At 40.8% G+C, this 25834-nt stretch overlaps 1 protein-coding gene across 1 annotated transcript in view; it reads right to left on the bottom strand.

Annotated features, from left to right (window-relative positions):
* Positions 1-25709, bottom strand: part of itga9 (integrin, alpha 9) — a 49510-nt gene extending 23801 nt beyond the window's left edge. The window contains exons 1-15 of the mRNA XM_034209657.1: positions 25234-25709; positions 24836-24963; positions 23347-23453; positions 21300-21426; positions 20155-20222; positions 17985-18114; positions 17382-17467; positions 17229-17291; positions 16614-16751; positions 16102-16207; positions 13894-13988; positions 13144-13234; positions 12769-12814; positions 12506-12669; positions 10797-10957 (exon numbers count right to left, since the gene is read on the bottom strand). Of these exons, the coding sequence (XP_034065548.1) occupies positions 10797-10957; positions 12506-12669; positions 12769-12814; positions 13144-13234; positions 13894-13988; positions 16102-16207; positions 16614-16751; positions 17229-17291; positions 17382-17467; positions 17985-18114; positions 20155-20222; positions 21300-21426; positions 23347-23453; positions 24836-24963; positions 25234-25424 (1701 nt within the window). The 5' untranslated portion in view covers positions 25425-25709. The remainder of the gene's footprint in view (positions 1-10796; positions 10958-12505; positions 12670-12768; positions 12815-13143; positions 13235-13893; positions 13989-16101; positions 16208-16613; positions 16752-17228; positions 17292-17381; positions 17468-17984; positions 18115-20154; positions 20223-21299; positions 21427-23346; positions 23454-24835; positions 24964-25233) is intronic.
* Positions 25710-25834: the final 125 nt, after the last annotated feature.

The raw sequence follows: 25834 nt of genomic DNA, 5'->3' as shown, positions 1-25834 counted from the left end.
GCAAACTGCCCGTGCACGCTCACTGAGCCGCTCCACCATGGTGGGTGCGGGGAGGATGACGTCAGGCTGCAAAAGTCTCTGATCCTCTGTTTAAACGCCTCATGCTTGGCTGAAACACACAAGAGCTCCACTCTCCAGCCAAACCATTGCCTAAATAAGCATATAGCATTAAGCCCTGTCTTGGGAAGTCTTTACTAACTTGTGAGGGAAATTCAACACAACACTCCTTTTTAGGACAATGGATGTTTGGATGACTCGCAGGTTGAGGCCATTTAATTCAAGGACTACTCGCCAGGGAATTGGGGTTTGAACGGAAAAAGCTTTTTAGCTAAGTGATGAATGAATTCAGCCTGTCAAAGGTCGGGGTTACGTGTGTGTGAGGCACAAGGAGGCGACTTGAAATTGAAAGTATTTACAGTGAGGTCTGCAGCACATGGCACACATGCACTTAGACAGCTTATCTCAGTTTGTCCTCGAAAACAAAGACTTGAAGAAGTGAGACGATTGCTGACGTTTTTTTCATTTGTTACGCTCTGCTGCATTGACTACGGGTCGAACTACGACTCGGCTCAGAATAGGTTAGCAGATGTTAAGGGGCCTAGGAAGACAAATTGTGCGGGAGTAGGAAAGAGTGTAGTCCAATTGTTTTAGCTAGAAACCTTTTTGGAGCTGTCCGGTAGAAACAGCTTTATTCTGTCTGTGAAAACGATCTTCCTGGTCCTAAATCTTTCTGGTCACGTGTCACGGCAGAAATATCAAAGTGTGAACCTGCTTTGACTCCTTTGCTTCTAAAAACGTCTAAAAACTGCTATCTCTATTAATATACCACAATAGATAACACAGTTATTAAGAAATCCAAGGGCTCACACATGTTTAACATATTTCATTATGGTTTGATCCCCTCCTTGCTGACATTTCACTGATAGACAAACTGGCCTTTACATCCTAATAATCCCCAAGAGCAGCTCCTCAGTTCACACTGCGGATACCAGTGTCATCATATTTCTTAAAAAAATGTAAATAACTTCCTTCAAGGACATTTTCAAGGACCTCTTAGTAAGAATGAGTACAGCTGCCACAAAAATAGTGATTTTCTACAGTGCTTTTCCTGTTGTTGTTTTTTTAACTGTGCCATGATTGTTCATTTCCTGCGCCCCAGAAAGTGTGCCTTTATTGCTTGCCATTTCAAATGAGGTGGTTTTTCTACTTCTTGTATATTGATATAAGTATGATTGTATTTTTGATATGTGTTCTTGTCATGTTTCAGGTCTTATTTCAGTATAATGAGATCTTATTTGTGGAGATTTTGGGGCAGCAGAATATAAGCCCATCTCTGACACATTATCACCTAATGAAGGTTATTGTTTGCTAATAGCTGCTTATTTACACGTCGAGGTGACACCACCTGGTTAAAGTAAGTCCACTATTCACTCTTTTATTAGCTTTATTTGAGGGAAATATCTGGCTGTATACCTGCTGAATGCTCTTGTCTGTTGTTTGGTGCTGGCCATGTGGCAGAGAGTCAGTTTATCAGCCTTTTCACTGAAAACAGCTGCCTCAAACAACACTGATGAGAGGAGTGAAAGCGAACCATAACACTAAAGTTGCAGGCTGTAAACTTGTGAGCAAACAGTTGCTTATTTACACACCGAGCAGTTAAAAAGAACACTTACATTCATTTGGAGTCCTTTTTCTGTTGAATGTAAGTTCCTGATTCTTTTTAGCTCTACTTTTGGTCTCCACCAACTCATAAGGGAAATATACTGCTAAAGGCTACACTATGTTCGCCATGAAGCCGCTAACTTTGTCTGTCTTTTGTCTGGTGTGTCCGATAGTGTACATTGGGATATAAGAAAAGAATGCCTGCTACAGCCAAAAATAACCCTATAAGGGCCATTAGAGTGAACTAAAATAGCAAAGTTGCAGCCTGGCAGCTAAGCAACAAGGTAAAAATCACTATTTCACAACAAGCGACCCCCTTTGTCATTCAAAAACTCCAAAAATGTGTGTTCCGTACCATCGAAATGAATCAGTGAAGCCAATCATGTTCTTTATTACCCGTCTGGTTAAAGAAAGAAATGAGTCAACAAAGAAAATGTGCCAAGTATTAATGCACTCAGCCTGTCCAAAACCAAGATATTCCTCTAAAAATGTGCAGTATGCCTTTGAAACTGTTCCCATTCGACATGGGCCATGTTTATTCCAACTACTGGAAAATAATTCAAAATGTCTGATATCTGACGGGCAGTGATTCTTAGATGTCCATCCAGCTTCACGCACCAACCTGATAAATCAGACACTGCAAAAGCTGTTGAAAACACATTGTGCACAGAAACAAATCCAACTGACCAACATCGAGGGAATGGCAGAGTTCATTTTACATTGTGTCTAGCACACTATATTGTGAGAACTTCTCTGGGGATACTGTCGCTCATAAAGCTAATTGAGTTCAAAATAAAAACAATTGTTTGTACACGTATGGTTATTAGGAGTAAGAAGTCCATTCATTGAACATTGAAATTGATAAACTTCTACACACAACAATCAAATCCCCTAATATCTGACTGACATTTGTCAATGGGTAGCTAAGGATAATGAAAGTGTGAGTCTGTCACGTGATCATGCAGTCTCCTATCTAATTATTTCAAACTTTTTCCCATTCGTTCATCATCAATGATCATCAGTTGAAATAGTTCCTGAATAGGAATTCCCTTTAAATGTAACCCTTAATATACTTTAACCATGTGTAACGAACATTTGAAAGGAAATAACTGATCAGCTGTACATTTTCAAAAACTACATTTTTAGGCTTTCAGTGAAAATAATAAATCATCGGTACTGTAATCTTTAGCAAGCTGAAAGGGCTGTGTTTTGGAATCTGTCCCATGAGCGAGCATGTATTTCCTCCCGGAAAACTTGACTTAACTGACAGGAAGCATCTACCATCTGTACTGTCAAAGATGAGGCCTCGTCACGAATACAGAACTAAAAACTGTTATTTGTGTTGCTCAGCATGCACGCAAGAACACCCAATAACACAATTACATACTACAGTAAAGGCTTTCCAAAATCCTTGTCTCACACATCAACCTTTCCCTCAAAACACACCTCTTTGCTTTAGACTTTCAGTGTAACGACTCCCCTCAGTAAAGATCCCCAGAGCACAGATAAGCATTTCTTATGCACTGGAGAATCCAAGTGTATTGAATTTATTGCTTTTTAAAACAAGGTTCACGTAAACACAAATTACAGGAAACTTTTATGGCCTCGCATGCATCATGAAGAAGGCATTCAACATTTGACCCCAGGACAGTTAAAACCACAGCTGGGATTTATAAAGGAGGAGAGAAAGGTGCCTCACTTCCCCCAGTGGAAATTGGCAGATGGAATAGGTTTACTGCTCAAACATACCAAATTTATCAGCGTGTTATTTTTTACTACACTCCATCAACAACAAATTGATTTAGCGCCAATGCTAAATGAAGCTGAATTAGTGTTTAATATCTGGTTCTGAAATCCTGCCAGCAGCTTATAAATACACAGATGTGTTCGCTCATATCTCAATTCCTCCTCACTCAGCTCCCACATTGTGCCGTCTTTAACACATTATTTGTTTCTGTGCTATTTTCAGTATCATTACTACATCTCATTTTAGAGCTTTGCACTCTTAAAGTGACCCCAAAGTCATAAAGTTGAGCTGTGGAAATCTAGCAGCAACAGGAGCAGAACTAAAGGGAAATTAGTCTAACAGGTTCTGCGTTATAACCTCTTCATTCCCCAAATTCTCAACCTGGGGCACCCATCATCGTCATGCCGTTTTACTTTGAACCCCTCCATGATCTCTATTGTAACCTGACTGACCAGTTTGGAGGCACCACAAGGACACATGTACGGCCCTCCTAGGAAGCAAAACAAACCTAGTGCGTTAAAAAAAGAAGAATCCAGATGAGATCCTTTTAAGGAAGCAGCTTTGGGTCTTGAGAACTGGAAATTAAGTAGAAACAAGGCGGCTTCAGTCACTACTTAAGGCCATATTGTGTGTTAGACATTAATGGGAATAATACTATTACAACTAAAAATAAGAACAAGAAAAAAGGGAAGAATGCAGTCGATTAAGATAATAGCCATGTCTAAATAACTCCCTTTTTTACTCAAATTGAACGGCACAGGTTAAATATAGTGCACTTAGTACCATATGAGTGATTTCGGACAGGCAGTGTTTTACAACTTGTATTCCTATTATTATAATGAGAAGCATCAGATAAGTATCTCCGATATTTGTTTTTTGTTTAGAAACAACAACAAGCATCTGAAACTTCCGCTCTCTGAGGGATAAACTCAACATTCTGATACACTTTCTTTCCATAAACAGGAAACTCGTTATCTGCTTTGTTATGCAATTAATAGGAAGCACATTAAGATTCCTTAGAAAAGTTCACAGTTGCTGATAATTGCATCACCTAGTGGCATTTAAAACAATACTACTATGCATGCTATTTCTTACATGAATGTGTATCTCTCAGGAGATAACTCATTTCTGATAGCAGATTTACGAGCAGGGAGGAGAGGCTCAACGTGTGCCGTTCTAAAACTGGAGTTCAGTGTGTTTGCGTGTGTTTGACTCTGTTCCATCCTGGTGATAGAGGAGGTCTCCAGATGCTTCCTGCCGAAGATTTCGTCACTACGCACGAAATCTGTGGCACTTTTGCATCTCTGTTATTGTCAGCGCCATTCTTTTTTAAACAAAGCTCTGATCAAACTGCAGCATCCGAACACTCATTTATCAAATCCACCTGATGAAGGCAGTTTACAGTCCCCGCCGGACGTAAACAAATGTCTTGTGAACATGTGGCGGACCTTGACCCTTTACACAGGAAGAAGATTTTGATGTTGACGCCATCACATCAGGAATATACACTAATATTAACAAATGGGTCAAGTAGGGGGAAATTATAACAGGGACGCCTCCAGGTTGTTAAGGAAGCGCCTTGACAATGCCAAGATCACAGCCTTCTGTCTCATCCTGGTTTTGAGATCTTTTTGAGAGGGCTTTCTGATCAAACCGGCACACACTGAACTCCCAAACTTGTTTCCTCTGCAGTGGAAGCGGGAAACATGGCAGGAGAAACTCCTTCATTGTGGTCAGACTTGGCCACCCATTACGCTTCCTTGTGGGGGCATCATGTGGCAGTAGCGCTGCCAAAAAGACTGCAGAAACATTTTGCCCAGCATCCTAAGCTGCCAATATCAACAGATCATCACATTTGTACAACCTCTGGTCATTCTTGTCATGAGTAACAAGGATGGATTTACTATGGCAACGACACAGAGCACGTCGAATGAGAGGAGTTTCATGAGAAATGTGTTTTACTGAAACAAAAGCCTGTTGGCTGTGCACTCCCTAAGCAAGCCCGTAGAAGAACTGTTTAATGTTCACTCTGGCACGACCATGTAGGGAAATCCTGACCAAAATATTACCCCGAGCTAAAATTAACCTGAAAGCTCCTCTTTAGTGTCCAGTACATGGTATTAGCGCTAATACTTGCAGACAAAGCATTCAGCTAAACCCGTTCATGTGACAGTGTCTATGACATTTTCCACCCAATGTATTAACGCAATACACTGATCGTATATTTAACTTTTTTTTCATCATATCCTTTATAAATAGACTTGCTGCCATGTGTAATAGAAGACAGCTGGATATGATTACCTTCCTGCTATATACTTTCATTGTATCAGCTCTCTTGGCTTGAGGTAAATGAAACCAGGGGAACAGCATCAAGGGAATTGCACATTTCTGTCGACCTGTAAAGAGGCTAACAAAGCCGGCAGTGTGGCAGCGTCCCCACTCTGGGTTCCCACGTGCCAGACAGTGTTGAGGCTCTGGGACTTTGTCTTACTGGAGATACTTTGGGATGCAGTGACTGCTTAACTTTACTCTGCAGGGTTTCCTGTTTGTCTTTGGAGAGCAGACTTAGGTCAAACCGTTGGCATGAATAATGGTTCACATTTGCTTTGACTTCTTTGGAGGAACAGATTAGTGGATTTCAGTGCATAACACAGTACAGTTGTCAATCACAGAAAAGTGTAGCAGACACAGTCTCTCAGTTACTTTTGTGTGACCCAAACACTTCCAAGCCTCCTACTGTAGGTCTTGAAAACCACATTTACTGTCCGGCACTATAACCAGCAAGGTGAAGCAAGAAGAAAGTTCATTAAGTTCAATCGATCTAGAAAATGTCTAGATCTAGAAAATTGAAAACAGAAAGACCTTCACATTTTCAAAAACTATTGCTCAAAAAATTGTCTGAACGATTATCAAAGTTGTTGCGAATGAACTACAAAAATTGATTGGAAAATCATTTCAATTCTAACGCAGACTCTTTAGCGAGTCAATTAACACAGGCAGAGGTTAAATTGAACCTGATAAGAAACACTAGAACGAAAACCTGTAAAGCTGAATTATGTTTGATGATGTCTTCTTGGCTTTATTTTCTAACAAAATTGAGCATGTCAACGATGGACCTTTCTACCAAATGAGTTCTTAATGAGGTGCAGTATGATGAGAACAAGCAGACACACGTTAAAACATTATCTCCCTTTAATTAAATCAGGCGAGGTAATGATTACTTCCGTAACTTCATAGTCCATCATCAGTCCATCTACCCAGTCCGATAATCTCATTCATTGTTTTGCTCAAATCCAACACGTCTCTAGTTTCCCTTGTGATGGCCTAAGTGCGTTTAGCTTTGACGGATAGATGTTTAGCCTGCATTTGCCCTACTAACAGCAGCAACCCCACAATACAGTTTGTTAGACCTTTAAATACTCTGGTGGTGCTGAACATATGTTAGGGAGGACATGAGATATAGGGAACATTGAATATAGGCCAGGGAAAGCAGGGAGGGAAAGTGAGAAGGATACTTTACAAGCTAAATTAAACAGACAACTGTTACAGGCACGGCTTTAAATGCCTATGTTAGCTCCTCCTTGGAGACTGCATCTAAAGAGCTACACAATACCACTCATGACCACAAATGGACTTGGCTCTTGGCATGATTTCAAGACTCACGTGCATTGCACAGTGATGGGAATGCTGGATTGAAAACATGTAGCCTATATGACGATGGATAAACTGCCAAAGATGTAAACATGCCGTTGTATGGATCGTAGAAACAGTGCAGGACAGCTTACAAAGTTAAAATGTGTTTACTAAGACAGCAATAAGCAATAAATCACGACCAAGTGATCAGTAAAACCCAGCCTCTGAGTAAATAGAACTTGACACAATGAAGAATGAATGCTTTATAGTTTATAGCAAGACATGTCAAAATGTAATGTTGATATTACACTTGCAGGGTCTACTTAGGGTCAGTGATGTCCTTCACTTAAGATAAAGCATGAATACATTCATAAACAATGAACAGAACGTAATCAAATACTTTTGTTATTAAATGTATACTCTCCTGCTTTCTTCCATGCTGGATGTGTGGCTCTATAAATGGTAATACCAATCAATCCACAACACATGTCCAGATTGAAATACATCAACACATTTTGGATGGATTGGCTTCAAATTAACCCAGCGATTCAGGGTTCCCAGATCCTGTATTCTCATGACTTTGGTTATCCTCTGGTATTTCTCAGTACAGCCTCACAGATTCACCAGTGTCGCAGTACAAAGTAAAGTGTCTTCATGGCTGCCCTGTTGACTTTTCATCTTGCCATCCCTACAACAACTAGTGTATTTGGCATCATACTAGATCAACTAGGGTTACAGTCAGTTACTCGTTGTAAGCCTCTGCCAACCGGTTGAAGTTTACATTCATGTCTGTCCAAATAATCATCACTTGATCATTACATGTGTAAAACTGCTTCATACATTTGCACTGCTCCAGTTTTCTGTCCTCGATGCCACTTTACTAAAGAAAAATTCCTCATCATGTTGCACTTAAATAATACTCAAATGCCTTCAAGCTATTTTACTACAACTCGAGACACTACGATACCGCAGAAGGATAACATACCAATTGTTTAAAATTACTTAATGCAATGCAGCAAACTGAGGAATTCCTGCGTAAAGTCGGTGGTTTTCTCGTAAAATGACTCATTGCCGTCTCACGCACACAGCACCTCTGGTCATCCACACACTAATCATTCATCAGTCATCACTGCGAGGAACTGTTTTCCCTTCCTAAATGTGAGGTACAACTCAAGAAAAAGCCTGCATGAAGTTTATTTAGCTAAAAAGAACCAAACAAAGACCATCTGGAGGGCTGCTGGTATGCTGTTCGTCGATGCCAATCAAATCATGCTTAAAATGATCAACATGAAAGACTGAAAGGAATTACTTTTGAAAAAAGAAAGTGAACTATTAGCTTCTGTACTATGTAGTCTCCAAATAACTCCAGTTGTGCCCTATTGTTTTCAACACTGCATGATTTACTTGACTTCAGATGGTGAAAATGGTACAGTAGAACAAACACAACTTTACCAGCGCATTATTAAGTTTAGCCGTTAACTGAGGTGCTTTTAGAATTGTTTGTATTATTTATAAAGTCAACACATGGGGTCGACAGATGGTCAGGGCAGTTAAAAACGTGAGAGTGGCTCAGAATAGCTCATGGCCTGCTTCCAGCGGCCCCACATGTATCAGGACTTGAGCAATCAACCCTAACGCAGGTTTTCCATCAGCAGCGCCAGCATGCAGCTCCAGTTGACACAACAGCAGCCCAGGCAGCACCCTGCTGTGACGCCAGCCTCAGCCCTGTGCCTTCCTGTGTGTTTTAGCTGGGAGAAGGGTGGGGCGGGGTGAGGATGCAGCCGTATAACCAGCTGGTTGCCATTAGCATACCTCTTCTGGGGAATGGGAGGACTGGCTCATGTGGGCAGACACATGAGGAAGATAAATGATGCGATTGGTCAGGCAGACTAGAGCCATCAGAGCAGAGCCAGATCACCTCTGATTATGGTGATTCTTGAGAAACATGATGATGGAGGCTCATGACAGACAGTTATCATGCTAGGTGTAATGTCTGTCCCCTTTACTTTTGACTCTTATCTTAGGTCCTTTAGACTCTAAACAGTTTGCTGAAGTTGTAATTTGTGCACCACACCTTCACCATCCTGTGTGGCTTTCCAGCTTTGGGTAACTCACTTCTTCTTTGAGCTGCTGCGCAGGTGGAGTTTGTGGCCACATATAGAGGAAAAATAATAATCCATGCTGGTAGAGTGGCAGCCGGGCTGCATTTCACACCTTAACAAAGCCAATCCAAATACTCCTACAGACGAAAGACTTAATGTGTCTGTCAACTGTTGTATTGAAATTTTCGGAAACACACTTCACAAAACAGTTGTTGCTGAGAGTTACAGGAGTGGGTCAATACAATTCTCATAACCTTTAATAAACTGGAGCCAGGATATAGGTTTTGTTCAAAGGTGAAAAAATATCCTTTTATGAGCAGCACATTTAAAGGCCACTAATCAACACATTATCTGCTGTACGCTCAAACAGTAGCAAAGTTTAACGGAAAAAAAGACGAGTTGAAGTCTTTCAATTACAGCACCTGGCCAAGAAAAGGTCCCGAAAATAACCTGTAGTAAATCCACAACAATGGTTCCCAAAATGTCCCTAAAAATGAACTTTTCCTGTAACAACATCAGAGTGTTATTTCATCTAGCAACATAAGTACCTTCAGCTGCAAAATACGAAATAAAATCTAGCCTGATGAACTGCACGTAAAGTGTGTTTATCTCACAGCTAGAGAGATGCCACAGATATGTGGCAGCTACGAACTCCTGGGTGATAATTCACTCACCCGCCCACAGACCTTAAGATGTTTGTTTCAAGTGTTGAAATGTCTGATTTACTTTGGGCAGAAATACTACTTTATGTGACTTACCCTTCTGTTACTGTTTTGCACGTTAAAACTTCAGACGGAGAAGTTGAAATTACATTAAAATGTCAACTTCTATCCAGGTTAACTGAAAAGCCTGGATAAACACATACCATTTGCATTGAGTTAACCTTGATAACTGTAATGTGCATGTTGCGACACATGAAAAGTGATTATTGCTGCAAATGCTCTGTGTGCTATGCCCTCATTACAGTCTGAAGGGTTGAAGAAAGAGAGGCAGGCGTGGTAATGACAGCCCCCCCTCGGTCAGCAGCTCAGCCTCCCACGGTGAAAGCGCCTGGAGAGCAAAGTTAAGAATGCCAGTGAAATGTACAGGCCCGCGGACGGCCTCTACATTAGAGGAGGTGAAACATGGATGGTGCCCTGAGGACGAGGACCCTCTCTGTGGATACATGGCAGAGGAACACAATAGAGGGACTATGCGATGACAAAGGAGACTTTGTTTCCTGTTTCTGTCAGTTTCTGCAGACTAACACTTGAGCAGCGTGGTTCCACGAACCTTCAAGCGCCTGCCTGTTACCTTTGACCTCACCCAGCGGGGTGACAGCGGAAGCTGCTGATCCGTAGCCTGTAGCAGTCACTGTTCACACATCAGATATGTGACGCCCTTTAATTTAACTTGACGTTAATTTTCCACAAGTCATCAAACACTTCAGCTGGAACCGCAAGATATTTTTCTCTCCAACCAATAGCCACATACAAAGATAAGTAATAATAACAAACCACATAAGTAAATAACTTGTACCACACATCAACATCGCAGGGTCAGAGTGCCTGAGGTTGTGTGAAATCAGCAGAGAGATCAGCTGAGGACATGAGCAGCACATGGAAACCTTAAAAAAACACAGCCAGTGCTAAGACCAGAAAATCCACTCTTACCTTAACGTAGGCAGTGTAGCGCTGGCACTCCTCCCTGTTGATGTCCAAGCTGAGCTGCTGGCTCATCTGGCTGATCTGAGATCCGCTCTGAGTGAAGAAGACCCGGGAAGGCTGGCTCTTCTGTCGCTTATCCACATCAGCTGTCAAGTTATACAGCAACTCTGAGAGGAGATAGAAATACTGTTGGCGATAGTTCTTTGAGGAGAGATAATCTTGAGAAAATCGTTTGGTTTTGTGGTGACTTCCATCAAACATGGGGAAAATAAATGATCGAGTATGGATATGTATGTATAAGATAAAAAAATGTTTGACATTTCTTGGTCAAATTATCTGATATAACTTTAGAGACCTTTGTTCCAAGTTGAGAAATGTAAACAGTTAGTAGATGTAATGAAAGATTTAGGTTTGCTTCATTAACACTCATTTAGCACTGGCTTTGAGATCTATTATTTATGGGACCAACTAAAATATGTCTTCATCGGATTCTGATTCATACATAAAAACAGCCAATATTTAACAATTAACAAGGATTCATTTTCCAGCTGGTGGGGAACTATTACTGTGAAGGAAAACATTTCAGTTACAACATTTATGCTGGTTCCCCCCCTGGCCTTAGTGACTGAGACACAAAACCACTTCAAATCTATTTTAAATTAAGAAATCATAAGCATGAAGCAAACATTACCAACACTTCCTGAGGAAACCATATATGGGCCTCTGGTCAAACCTGTTTCTCTGAATGAATCAGCCTCAGTCTGTAGTAATCGCATCAAGAGGGTGTCACAGGTGATAAAACAGCGGGAAGGGTGGCAACACACTCCAGTCGGACCAAAGCCTACTGTTTCCTCCCTCCAACAGAGACTACGCCATGAGCTCACCCCAGAGGAGGCAAAGGAAGGTTTCATTAAGGGAGTCACCAAACACATAGTGCTGCACTTTCCATGATGTTCGCCAGACGGCTAAACAGAGAGGCCTTATTGCTGGGAGCCAGGACGTAGTCATTATGTAACGACAAGGCTCCTGCTCCCCTGGGGGCACGTAAATGACCACACCCAAACACTAGGACAGGACTACACCTCAGCGCTTAACAGGCACCGCACCCAAGTACAAGTTAAACTTTCAGACAAACACACAGACAGGCTAAAGGCTTACCAAACCGACCAAGTCCTAGAAATGGGGAGAATTGCTCAACATTGTCGTGTTTACAAATGTTCCCCATTTGAATGACCACCAAAAGTTCAAAGAGCTTGGATTTCACTAAACAACCAAAATATACTCCATGTGATCAACACCAATCACACATCAGACTATTGCTTTTGGATTCTTCTCAAAATTCAAAACAAAGTTAAGAAACTCAAGAAAGCTACTTTAACTTTTTGCCTGGATGCCAAGCAACACAACGACTTACAGTAAAGAATCACAGCTTGTAGCGCTTATATTGCTGCTTTTATGGATACAAAAAATTAGTACAATATATGAATTACTATGTTTAGAGGTGTTGGCTGGTGTTGTTTTTTCTTACTTTTAAAGAAAACAAGTCTAGGTATTGTTCATTCTCCTCCTCCATGGTAGATCTTTTTTTTAAACTGTTCTCTTTTTAGCTAGGCTACTCTTTGGTTTATGTTTTTGTTTCAGTCAGAGGTATTTTATTCCATTTTAATGTAGAATGACAACTTTTATGTACATCTCTTGTCAGGATTTGTCCTCACCTATCTGTCCGGGCAGCTGTCTCCCCCTGAAGAGCATGCAGACGGTGACATTGAAGCAGTTTAGGTGCTGGTTATTCTGGTGGCCTTCGTGGCACTGGGGCACCGATATGTTGATGGAGACAGGCAGGAAGATGGAGACATCCACCGTAATGACAGGCCGGGTCCTACAACCACATTGACCAACACAAGAACGCAGTGTGGGAAAGCCTGGACATTAAAACAACTCAGAAGTAGAAATAAATCAGAGAGAATGAGTCACTCACCTCAGCAACACCACGCTGTCTGACATAAAAGCTCCAACAGTGATATCTGCAACAGAAACATCAACATGAGCTTTTGGAAAAGCCAAAAACAAGACATCATATTAATGTGACATCTGCTGACAGCGCTATTTACACCTGCAAATCCAAAACAATGCACAGAGGCCTTAAACTGTCTCGCTGGCTAAGTCTGAATATCAGCTGTGGAATGCAGTAAACAAGATGCCTCTGTCACGAGTCTTTGCACTGCTGTTGCAAGAGAAAGGTAGTCAAAAAGGGCAAACATCTAATGTCAAATAATCCAATCCTTTCCCATTTTGTGTTTTTCTGTTTTACTCTGATGTGGACAATCCTTCATCCAGTCTGTTATGAACGTACCTGCGTATCCATTGCCATCCATGTCCACATTGCCGGAGATGGACTGGCCAAACATCTGCAGACCAGGGCTCAAACTGCGCCCAGACAGTTTCTAAAAAACAGATGATACCAGTCTTCAAAAAACTCATGTGAGCCAATATGGAAAAATAAACTCACTGTATGATTTGTTTTTCAAAGATGAATAATCTTTGTTTTTACAGATTAAAGTAAATAACGCACTTGTTAGCTTAGCATTAAAGCCAGCAACACAGGGAAACAGCTAGCCTGGTACTCTCCAGAGTAAAAAAATACACCTATCAACTACTCCCAATGCAAAATAAAATACAGCACATAGCTAAAAACTTCAACTGGTAGTTTGCATTTAAGCTTTTGTACAGATGAAATAGAGAACATTAACTTTGTCAACTTGGATATAATGGTGGATTGCTTTATCTTTTACACAGGCTAGATTAATATTAGAGTGAGTTCCTTTACATTGAAATACTGTTTATTCACTAACTAAAAGGAAGCTCATGAAGAAGTGCTTTCTCCTCATTCAGAGTGATACGTTTCCCATGTATTCCCGAGGCTACATCACCAACCTGTAACCACACATTACTCAGCTACTTCAACAGCTCGACACACAAGGTGCACACATGGGTTTCATAAACATATAGCATGCGTTGGTGAAGCTGTAGAGTGAGTAAGTCAGGGGAGGGAAATCAGATGGAGATATTCCTTTTTCTAAGAAGAGTTTGGAAGAGTTCTTACCATGGAGTATTTGCTGATGATTCCTGTGTCGTCCCCATGGTAGATGTACACGGCTCCTCCATAGTCATCCTCTTTAGGTGCGCCTATGGCTACATCTGAAACAGGACAAATAGTGTTTGTGTGAAAAGTCTGCAACAAAATGAATGAGTACAAAAATAACTGTGTTTGTGAATGTGTATAAAGCTGTCATTAACCCTGGGAAACAAGCTGTTACAGTAAGAGTCTTAATAGACAATCATGTGTTGTTAATGGCCATAAAAACTGAGAGAGTGGAAACAAGACTATAAAGTGCTGGCAACAGCCCGGAAACAATGACTCCTTATATAAACTTTCTTTTTATAGACCAAAACACTTGCCATGTGGTTCAGCATACCAAAACAGAAATGGTAAAAGAGTTGACACTTTTTCAGTACATGATACAATAATGTACTCATTATGGTGAATACTTAACCAGTAATTTGTTCTTAGTGAGTATTTTAATTTCTACAGTAGTTATTTTGAATTAAATGGTAGCAGTTTTCTCGTAAATCATTTTCACTCAGCGAGCAAGTCAGGCTCTTTTGACAATCTGAGAGCGACGAGTTGCAAGATGAGTTATGTTTCCCAGCTGCCATCTTTCTCCGCAAAAACACACATGCACACTTTGTGCCAGGCTGCGAGCCTCGAGGCGTATCTCACACGAAGATGAAACCGGGCAGCAGCTTCCAGCCTTGAGTGTGAAAGGGACGCCAAGTCAGGCCTCAAAGGCAAGCCAACAGGCATGAAATGTGTGTTTGCATCTGGATGACCTCGCACAAATGACTGGGGGTAAGAGAGGGTATTATTTTCTAAAGAGCCCCCTCGCTGCAGGCTAATCAAAACAAAAGATCTGTAAAAATGAGAGGTTCTGTTGCATCTACTGAGATCTCAACAAGCCAACATTTGCTTGTGGGCTGCAGTGGGAAATTTAAATTGTGTGACTTTATTAGTCATTAAATGACAGAGGAAATAGCTTTGTTACAACAATAAAGCAGTGAATACTATAGAAAAGTGCCTGGATTTAGATTCATGGACCACTGGAGGACCATTACAAGAATTATACCTATAAAAACACGACCACCATCTTATATCTGACCTTTCACCAGTGGCTCAATGGTTACAAACAGTTAACATGCCGTCAGACAGTGTAGGGTTAAAGGAATTAGCAGTAGTTTCAAATGTAAAGACTGCTTTTTTTGGTGCATTCAAGGACTCTGAGATACAAGAGGAAATCAATACTTTGGTTTGTTGTTTTGGTTGTTGTTTTGTTTTGTCTTGCATGATTCATTGTATGACTTTTAAATGACTCTCTGCTTGCAATGTATAAATATACAACAACAAATAAACTTAAAATAACATAATGACTTATGTTTGCTGTATGCGTGTCTCAAGCAGGGTTTTGAGTTTCCATAGTGAAACTAATTGAAAATAGTGGCTGCCTGCAATAGGAAGTCATGTGAAACTTGTGGCACGGCTGTAAACAGGGTGAACCACAATACTGTACAGCACTAAAACATGTTCCACCCACAGTGTGGTCATAAGTCAGTGATCAGGTCTCCCCTTAAAGTAGAGCACATGTTTAGATGTCGGATATCAGTCAAGAGCAGTAAAACTTCTCAGGTTGTGTTATTGAATTACTGTTTACAGCTAGACAAGGAAATACAACATTCACAGAACAAATCAAATCAAGTTTTATTATATAGCACATTTATAAACGATTTTTGGTCGAGCCAAAGTGCTGTACATATGAATTAAAAAAAACAACAACAAAGAAATAAATGTGTGTTTTCTTCCTTCCTATTCCATTAATCATCTTACCACCTTTCTGATTTATGTTGTGACCTACAGTCTATGGTTGTGACCCATTGAAGGAACACAGACCCACAGGCTGGAAACGACTATTTTACATTTCTGTATTTCTTCCCATATGGAAATGCAGAAGGTTCAATCACTAACACATGTGAAGTTTTTGACAATTATAAATGTATTTATAATAATATAAAATAATAATATTTAACACAAGAAAGCTGTATAATGAAATAAATCACCCAAAAACTCCTACATTTGCTCAGAATGATGCAACATTAAAATATTTGCAGAACATGTACGACAATCAAAATCTCAGTTGCACAGATATATAAAAGTATAGAATGTCAAGCAGACAGTTTTAATGGTTATTACAGTACTGACCTTGATATCCATCGTCATCTATGTCTCCGATTGCAGCAATGCATTCTCCAAAGTGTGCATTGAAAGCGTTGTCACCACTCAATACAGCGTTTTCCTCCATCACCCCCTGAAAACAGAAGGCAGTTTATAACTGAACTGGCAAAAGAAAGAAGAGATGCACTAAAGCATGCATCTGCAGTAAAATTATTTGGCCCCAACTGTGGTTATCTGGCAAATATCCAAACAATTTAACAACAAAACAGACAGTCGACTTTCCCGCAATAACTTAGAAATACAGCATGTACCAACAGAAGCTTTAGTCTTGGTCTGTTAAATAACTCCCCCGGAAGGACTCAAAATGCCCCACTGTTTTATTCTACTGTCATGATAACAAACATGGTCAGAAAGAAATCAAACATGAACATGAGCTAGAATAGACACTGTAGACATTAATAAAGTCATAGAAACACGGACATACTGTAGTAAAATACATCTGAAAGTGAGGCTCTCATGTTCCCATTGACCCCACTCACATTGCCCTTGCTGAGGTACACAGACACCTGGCCCTCGTCCCGGAGCTGGCTGTGCATGGGGGCCCCCACCAGCAGGTCCGACAGGCCATCCTGGTTCAGATCAACTGCACACAATGAGGAGCCAAAGTAAGAGCCCATCTGGAACATAGCCGAGCCACAGAGCAATGGGTCAGATCACAGACACTTCTTCACTTCATACCAATCACATACGAATCACGTTCTGACTTTTCTTTTTATATCTAAAGCAGCTTTAAAGGAATATTTACACAACTTACATCCTAAAGCCACCCTGACTTTATTTTATTTACTCTGAATGGAAAGTGTTAGCTACCTCCCTGGCTTTGGTTTCTGGCAAAGTGTGTTCCTTCTTTAAATCACTGATGCTGTCTATACACTTGAGGCAGATATAAACAGTGCAGTTCTGACAACAAAGTAATCAGAGTAGCGTGCGTGCAACACATCGCAAGAATCAACTACATGGTCCCTGAGGCAGATTAGTTTACATCAAATATGGTTGTATAGTATGACAATAGCCTAAATCTATGCTGTATAATGATTGAAAACAGAACTGTCAGCGACCTCTGGAAGAATATAAGACCACATCTGAGCTCATACCATTTTCCCTGAGGCTTGAAAACTCTTCACCAAAGACCCGCCATCCATTTTGAAAATGTAAACCTGCGCGAGAGAAAAAAAATCAGTGAAGTGAGAAATACCAGAGGATTTGAACTCAACTGCTGGAAATAAAACAATAGTAAAAGTCCTTACTTTTCCACTGCCGCTGTGCTGAGGCGCCCCTGCAGCTATGTCTATCGCATTAGGAGAGGAGAAGTGGCCCGCAGTCACGGCATAGCCTGGAGACACGTAGACAACAATCTGTTTTCATTATTTTGCATCGATATGTGACATTAAACCCAATAAAAGAGCTGTATAAAGGGAATAATTGATTACTGTACATCATGATAAAGGGGTTACAATTTAATTTACTGCAACGCTCTAAGCAAGGTGATAGATTGGGATTTGTAATACCTAATTTAAGGATATAGAAAAACTAAATAAGTAAATCTGACTTTGTTATGCAATCAGAACTGTAGGAATTGTTGTGCCATATACCTTTAAGCAAATACAGTCATGCCTATATCCTTTATCTGATATAAAGAACAATTTAAAACAACAAATGGGTTGCAAGATTCTTTAGGGACACAAATTAAATAAACACAAAAATAATGAAGCCAAACAGCTCTACCGATATACAGACTGTCTTTTTTTGAATATATTTATACAAAATTAATGGTGTTTTTGTGAATTTATATAGTGCACAATATTTAAACGTATCAATATTTTCTATAATGCTGATTCTACGGCTCTTACCTAGGTAGCTGTATCTGTGTGAGTCCACGTCTTCTTTGTTGGGGCTGTAGAAGGTGTCAGAGGTCAGGTTGTACACCTTGATGGTCCCAGTCCAGTAGTACGACCCCGGTGCCCCCATCACCACCAGCTCCTGAAAATAAAAGCTACATTCATTCAGATGATTCACCTTCTGTCTGCAGAGCTAAAGCCTGCTGGAGAAAAGGGGAATGAAAAAAAGAGAAAGGCTGCTGGGTGAACGTCTGGTTAACCAACGGCCACAGACTGGTTTGCGATATCTGATCTCGACCACATGTCAGACGACACGCGAGCTGAAGCTGCCTCCTTTGATGTGACTGGGGAATTCAGGGCACAGGCTAAATTGGCAGCTGTAAAATGAGCTGTTCGCAGCTTTTTGTTGTGATGCTCCGCGGCTATTAAAGGGACCAGAGCAAGACAATTAAGATGCTCTGCTACGGCCATTTCTGAGTCCTGGTTTTCACTTTATTATGTCCTGACGTAATCTGACTCAGAGGATGTGTAGTCACCACTCAAACAAACTGAACCGCACAGACAATAGAGACCTCACAAAGAAGGTAAATATCCCCCTGAGCCTTAATGTCCAACATCTGGACACCATGGTTCAGACAAGGATAATAATAATAATATATTTTATTTGCATAAACAAAACTCAAAGTGCTGGATAAGGTTCAACAGTTGGAAATCTTTTCTTTAAACTCTTCAGATTCTATCAACGGGGGGTTGTTCAAATGCATTGACAGATCAACTCTGACGTCCTTAGTGTAACAAAAAAAATGATGATTTCCCTTTTGGTCTTTTAAACAGTAGGTTCATTGTGGAATCAAACAGGCAGGCGGATCATGTGAAATGATCCCATTTTTAGTATCTGTGAAAGGAGGACCTTTATAAAAGCAAAGCCTGTGTGACTGTGCTCTTGACTCTATTATACACATCTCATATTCAGGTCTTGCATGTCTCTGTAAACTTAAGTGAGTCAACTTTTTAAAGCTCTGATTAATGATTATGTTCTTTATCAATCAAACTCCAGTTTATTTTCTTTGAAAATAGTGGAAAATATCCATCACGTTTTCCCACAGCCTGAGTGGACGTCTTCAAATATCTTGTTTTGTCCGTCCAAAATTCCAAAACAAGATATTAAGTTTACAATGACAATAAACAGAGAAAAGCAGAACATCCGAACATTGGATAACTACTAATGATTGAGCTTCTATTTCTACAACAAAAAATACTTGTATGATGAATAAATGCTTTGAACAGCTTTCCTAAATGATTAGTATTTACAGCTCCAGTATTTAGAGATTAGCACCAGGATAAGAAGGCTACAATTCTGCTAAGCAAAAAATCGAGGAAAACTGCACAAACATGAACTTTTCATCAGACACTTTCTGGGAATGTTTTTACCCTGAGGACACAGCTGTGCTCCGAGGACACATTTTTAAGTCACTTACAGTCCATTGTACTTTGCTGAACCTCCTAAATTGAGTGTAAATAGAGCAACATATATATTTAATATATAATATATTTAAGATACACAAAGGTGTTGTGCAACAAGGATATGAGATGTGATGAAGTCATGTGTTAATACAGTAGTGCATCTATCATGCCATAGAGATAAAAAGGAAACTTATATATTTTCTTAAAGGTTTTATCTTATGGAACCACACCGGGTCAAGTGAGGCCGCTGCAGCCTTTCCTACTGTACCATATGGAAACACCAGATAGCAGTTATCAGCAGAGAGCTAGCTGCTTTGATACAAACACTCATGGATAGAGGACTGGAGACTTTCCCACATCATTTTACATCTTAAACATTTTGTGGAAAATAAATTCCAAGTCAGCAAAGAAAGAGGAAGAAAATGTTGAAACGTGAATGATGTGGTAATGTCAACGGAAATCATGCAGTTGACAAAAGAGTGTCTGAGAGCCCTGATAAAACTAAAAGAGACAGCAAGGAAGCTAACTAATACTTTCTATTAGTATGTAACAGGAAAAGAATGCAAACTGTTGAAGAAGTGCTGTGTTTGCCAAACACTCAATTGACTGATGAAGCCAAGAATACAGAGTTTGTACGACAACAAACAACTATCTTTGTGAGACGTACATAAATAGAGTATACCATGTATTAAGAAGATGAACAAGCATTGTTACTGACCTCCGTAAAAACTCCCGCTATCCCAGCTTGGCACGAGCCGTGCTCTTCCCCATACTTCCGCTTATAGTCTGTAAGAAAAAATACAAACCACAAATGATTTCACTGAGTGCTCGAGCCAGCATTTACTGGAGTTTTCCTGCATTCCATATGAAGCTAGTCAAAGTCCCAGTCCCATCCACAAAGAGTCTGGGGCCAGAAAGCAGGGGTGCAAAGAGAAGACTTGGAGGGGGGACACAGTGCTCTCAGGTTACAAAAATATTGAGTTTGGATCTGCGGCGCATGATGCACTGTAAATACGCTTCCATGCAAAGTCGGTCTGGCTTCTTCTCAACTGTTGGCAATGAGAGTTGTGGAAGGAAGTGAAATCCTGACCTGGGAGCACAATTAAGGTATAAGACCGGCTTTGATAAATAGCTCCGAGTCACATATTAAAACACATGAAGAACACATTTGCATGAGTCAGCTTCAAATGTTATGCAGTACATTATCTTATTATTTAGAAGGAACTTGATTTTTAGTGTTGTAGACAGAGCGCAAAGAAAGAAAACAGCACAAATGGATTTGATTTATTTCAATCATAACAAAATCTGATTCGTCTACCCTGCAAGAAATGTTTTATTTGAAAGCACCTGATTTCTGAACTGACGAAAAGTCGGCATAATTAAACCTTTCAGAAAATGTTTTACTTTTGCAAAGGGAATTCAAACTCTGCACCGCATTGGACAGAATGCTCATATATTTGGATTAACAAACCCGTAAGAGCTGTCTCCTCCTGCCAAAGTACTTTTGTTGGACGGAGGAGGAGAGATCACACTTCAAGGCTCTCCTGCTACTAGTCTCCAGAGCCAGAACACCAATCAGAGGCCATGGTGCAGGCTGCTGAGATAAAACTTAACCACAGAAGATGATAAAAAGGCTAAACCCAATTGTTTCCAAGTTTCTTTCTCTTTTTCTCTGGGAAATCAATATTAGCACAAAGTCTGTGCTGGATTTTGAGGGGTTACGAGTCCAATGGTCGACACAAACCACTACGATTTCTGACCCCCAGAAATGCATTTGACCTTTTCTCTGTCAGCCTTATGTAAGAAGTTTGAGGGTAAAAAATAAAAAGGAACATCTTGATTACATTTGTGCATCCACTGTACCTTCATAACAAGGGATGAGCGGCTTGGTCCTGCCCTGAAGAGTGGGAGGAATGATGGAGCAATATCCGTGCGGAAGGATATGCTCTGTTTGCTCGTAGTAGACGTTTTTCCAGCGGTGAGCACACGCCTGAGAGAGAAAAACAGGAACGGAAAACAAAATAAGACTCATGTCCATGCAGTAAACACAAACATTCAAGGCGGGTGGGCAGGCCCCTTCCTCGCAGAGCTGGAGTCAGCGTGTCTCTGCGGCTGTCAAATGATCGTCAATGAGAGGGGGAGCTAAAGCCCCTCCATAACCCCTGACCATAGAGCCATGGTCTGTGGTGTGAATATTTCCGCTGCAGCGTGAGATCTGTGTGCAGCATTTAATGTGCAGCAGAAAATCTTCACCCTTTTAATTTCAAAACTTCTCCTCCGGGCCTTACAGCCAGCTGAATAAGCCGAAAGGTTCAGACAGCGGATCAAAGACAGAGAACAAACTCCCACGTTATTATGATCCTGCTCTAACAGGGGGGACATTGCTGAAACTGACAGTGAGTAATTCTCAAAACAATATTTTGCTGCTGTGTTTTTAAAAAATAAAACATTCCACAGATCGATAGGGAAACAGGATAATATAATATTTCAAACTCGGCCCAGATCAGGCTGCATAAATGTTTAAATGTGGTAATACTTTAGCACCCTGGGGGGATGGTGGTGGGGCTCCTGTGGCTCTGGGGACAGATATGGACACACACACACACACACACACACACACACACACACACACACACACACACACACACACTCTTAATGAATATAAGAGCTGGGTAGATTGTGGGCGTCTGGAAGTAAGATGGTGTGTTGAGAAATGCTTGTGTTTGAAAGGAAGGCTAGGACAACAGCAGTAGCAATACTAACATCAAGTCTCCCTCTTGAGTAGAAGCAGATTCTTTAAAAAAAAGAAAAAGAATCAGCTGACAGCGAAAGAAGGGGCTCTGGCAGCGGCTGAGAAGTTCTGTTGAGGCAGCAAAGAAGGCTTTTATGGTCGGAGTCTGTGCTGTTTTCATGTTCCTGTTCAGTTAAAGGCTCGCTGGTCACAAACAAGGCCCTCTGATGAAATCACCACTGTACACATCTGCTGAGCAGCCGTCTCCCTCCCATTGCACATGAACGTGAGTCTATTCAGATGAGATAAAAAAAAAAAATCTATGGCTCTGGAAAGTCACCACCTTTCTTTGTGTAGCTAGAAGGTTGTTTCTATAAAACGACATACTCTAGTGTCGAAGACTGACAACTCCAAGAACAAGTCCATGAGTTTAAATATCATGCCAATACATTCTAATGAGGTATGAAAAACTAACAACATATTGAGGTTTAGGAGGCCAAACAGTTATTTGGACATCTGCATGAGGAGGTATTCTTGTGATCTCTTAGACTCCCATAGGAGGCGGTCAATCAGCGGCAGGTCTATCAAACACACACCTGTTCAAGTGTTTCAAGAGCTGCCCGCTCCACCAGTCGCCTTCAAACTGTCCTGTGAGGCCGCTGGTTTCCTCGCTACCCACCGTCAGGGCCGGGGGTTAATGTTTAATGAAAGGCTGCCCTTGGACGGGACCACCACTGAGGGGCTGAAGCCTAAACAAACTCTGCCAGCTGCCCTATGGTCTCTGTGCAAATACCCCGCCAAGCACCTCTGGGATTATCACCACTAGTTAGTTGTTTTTATAAACAACAATCTACTTTTGACCAAACCTGTTCCACTGACTCTTCCAGCTCCAAACAGGAGGAAGATGTTTCACATGTAACCACACCACAGTTTTCCAAATCTGTCTGACGTTGTTGCTTTGTGCAAAACCATTCTAAAATCTCAGTTTTTACTTCATGAACATCACATAATAGAAGAAAGGGTTGTAATGTTGAGAGCAGCTGTGGTTTATTAGCACAGTTTATGGTTAGACATTAGAAACAATGATGTTGGTAAAATTAGATCAGCTTTTTACAAGTGTGCATGGTTTGCATTAGACAGTTTGGTGATGTGAGTTGGGCGTCGTGTCCCGGGACTCACCAGTATTTTGCCATTGGCCTTGTCCTGGCGGGCCAGGCTGACCCCCATCCACTCATCATCCCGGTCTCCTTGGCACGTCTTCCCACACGACTCCCTGGGCCTGTTTCCTGAAAGACAATGACAGCATTTTTAAAGAAGTCATCAGGACGGAGGATGTCTTGCATTCAGTGGCTTGTTACTTGTCAGCTATTGTTCACTTTTTGTGTTCTTGGATTACTTCTGCTGGATGTGTGGGGGATGTAGTTGACAGCTTGAAATGCTAAAGATCCAACATTACAAAAGGCTGTGCAGCTGATAAAGTCAATGCTGTATGTCACTTTTACTCAACAAGAAAAATATCTATTAAGACCTAGTCCAACAACACTGGACATTTGATGTTACGATTAATATTTGATTGTTATGGAAGTCTAATAACAATATATTGTCTGATATTCATTTTTTTAAACTAATAGAATCAGTTTAGGTCTGCAACTAATCATTTCGGTTATAGTTGAGTAATTGAAATTGATAAAAACGTAGATTAATTAAACATCAGAAAACAATACAAAAAGAATGATGATCATAATTTCCGGAAGCCAAAGGAAATGGCATAAAAAGTCAGACATACATTATCAAATTCCTTATAGCTTACTGTACCATGAACACTGCTTTTTATTAACATCAGTGACCAGAATATAAATCTAGCAATCTAACAAAATTGTGCATAATTAAAGAATGAAGTCAGAAAAAGACAAGAATCCATGGCACCTAACAACTTTTCTCTTTAAATGTCCAAATCTTCACTTCCCCAAGTTGTATTAACTTTCTCCCTGCAGACAATTGATTCAGCACAATGGCATGTAGTGTTTCTCTGTCAGAGGGTTGAGAGCATACAGTCTTTGGTGTTGAGCTCCATGTGGCTCACTGAGCACGAGCAGCACACGCTCACTGTTGATAATGTATGTTTTTCTTGGTGACACATTGGCAGGGTTAATATTAAATCCATGCCTGCACCCCGGCTTCCTTGACCACAAGAACAGAGCCGACGCTGGGAAGGGGGGGTGAAGCCCAACTTTTTTTGGCTCACATGCTTGGAAAATATTAGCAAAAGCATAAATCATATATATCAAAAATATGTATGGACCTATGCACACAGAACCCTTGTGTTTTACATGTCTCCATAAAGCAGGTTCATAACTAAGAGAACAACTGTCGCACTGTTAAGAGTAAACCAGAATAAGGCTTCATTATTCTGATAAAACAAAACAGATGCTTGGGGGAGTTAAGGCAAAGAGAGAAGGGAAAGCTGCAGGAAAGCTCAGCATGCATGTGTGTCAGTGTGTGTACTATATGGACTTTAGTACCAGACAGGGAACTTTTCTGTGAGATGACTGTTAATTTCTGAACTGGTCAAGTTGTGTGTGTGTGTGCATGTGATACCCTGAGGTTGCAGCTAGTGTGTTTGTCATTATATGCTCTTATCTTTACGCTGCAGGCAGTGGTGACTAACCTCTTCCCAGATCCATCTCCGTGCAGCGTCGATCTGGGTTGCTGTGAACTCGGCACTTGTACACAGCTCCAGGAGAGTGCACAGAGCTACTGTAGGTGGAGTTGGCCTTTGGAGCCCCTACTATTAACCTGCAGACACGGGGGACAGGATTTGGACAAACGCTTAAAATATATTTAACTGTGCCAGTGAATCTTTTAAATGATAGAAACACAATTTGTGCCAGCAGAAAAAGTTACAGTAAGAGCTGACATTGATTATAATGATTAATATTACACTTTTTCTAATGCACACAGCTCTAGAAACACACCAACATTTGCTTTAAAAGTACACATTCATTGCATCATTCATTGCGAAAGAAAATAACAGCTTTTCCATTAACAGTAAAACATGGGACTCACCAGCGTGTGTTGTCATGATAATGCTCCAGCACAGAATAGCCAAAAAAACTAGAATTTGGTCCGCGGAACACCAAATGATGTTCCAAGTCTATATTATAAGAATAAGCCACTGAAATAAAAAGATAGACGTAAAAAACATGTTGTAATCCCGTGTTGTGTTTCCAAAGAGGAGCCATCCCTTTGCGCATCATGCGTAATAACGCGGTTAAAGTGTCCAAAAAGAGAAAAGAAAGGGGGGGAAAGAACGAGGAGGAACTGTCAGCTCTACAGTAGTCAAACTGTTACAAAACTATCTTTCAGTAGTTTTTCCCCGGTCTGGCGAAGCATGTAGGCTGTGTTGGAAACGCTTGTAGAGGAAAGTTAACGGTCCGGTAGATAACGGTGCGTCAGCTCCTCTCCATTCTGTGTCAATCTGAGAAAGTTGTTGCTCGCAGGCTCCCCTGTCGTGGAGATAAATGCAGTCAGATGTGGAAAGTTAACAACAAATCGCAGGGGTACGACCGGAAACACGAAAAGTTGTACTCAAAAGAAATCATCACCGCCAGTCGTATCAAGTCATGGACTTTTAATTTGAAGGTTTAAACCGGGATACGTGTATTCG

Source organism: Gymnodraco acuticeps, unplaced genomic scaffold (genome assembly GCF_902827175.1).
Source record: "Gymnodraco acuticeps unplaced genomic scaffold, fGymAcu1.1, whole genome shotgun sequence".
NCBI classification, from domain to species: domain Eukaryota; kingdom Metazoa; phylum Chordata; class Actinopteri; order Perciformes; family Bathydraconidae; genus Gymnodraco; species Gymnodraco acuticeps.
Note: the sequence above shows the minus strand (reverse complement) of the source record. Positions and strands in the feature narration are given on the sequence as shown.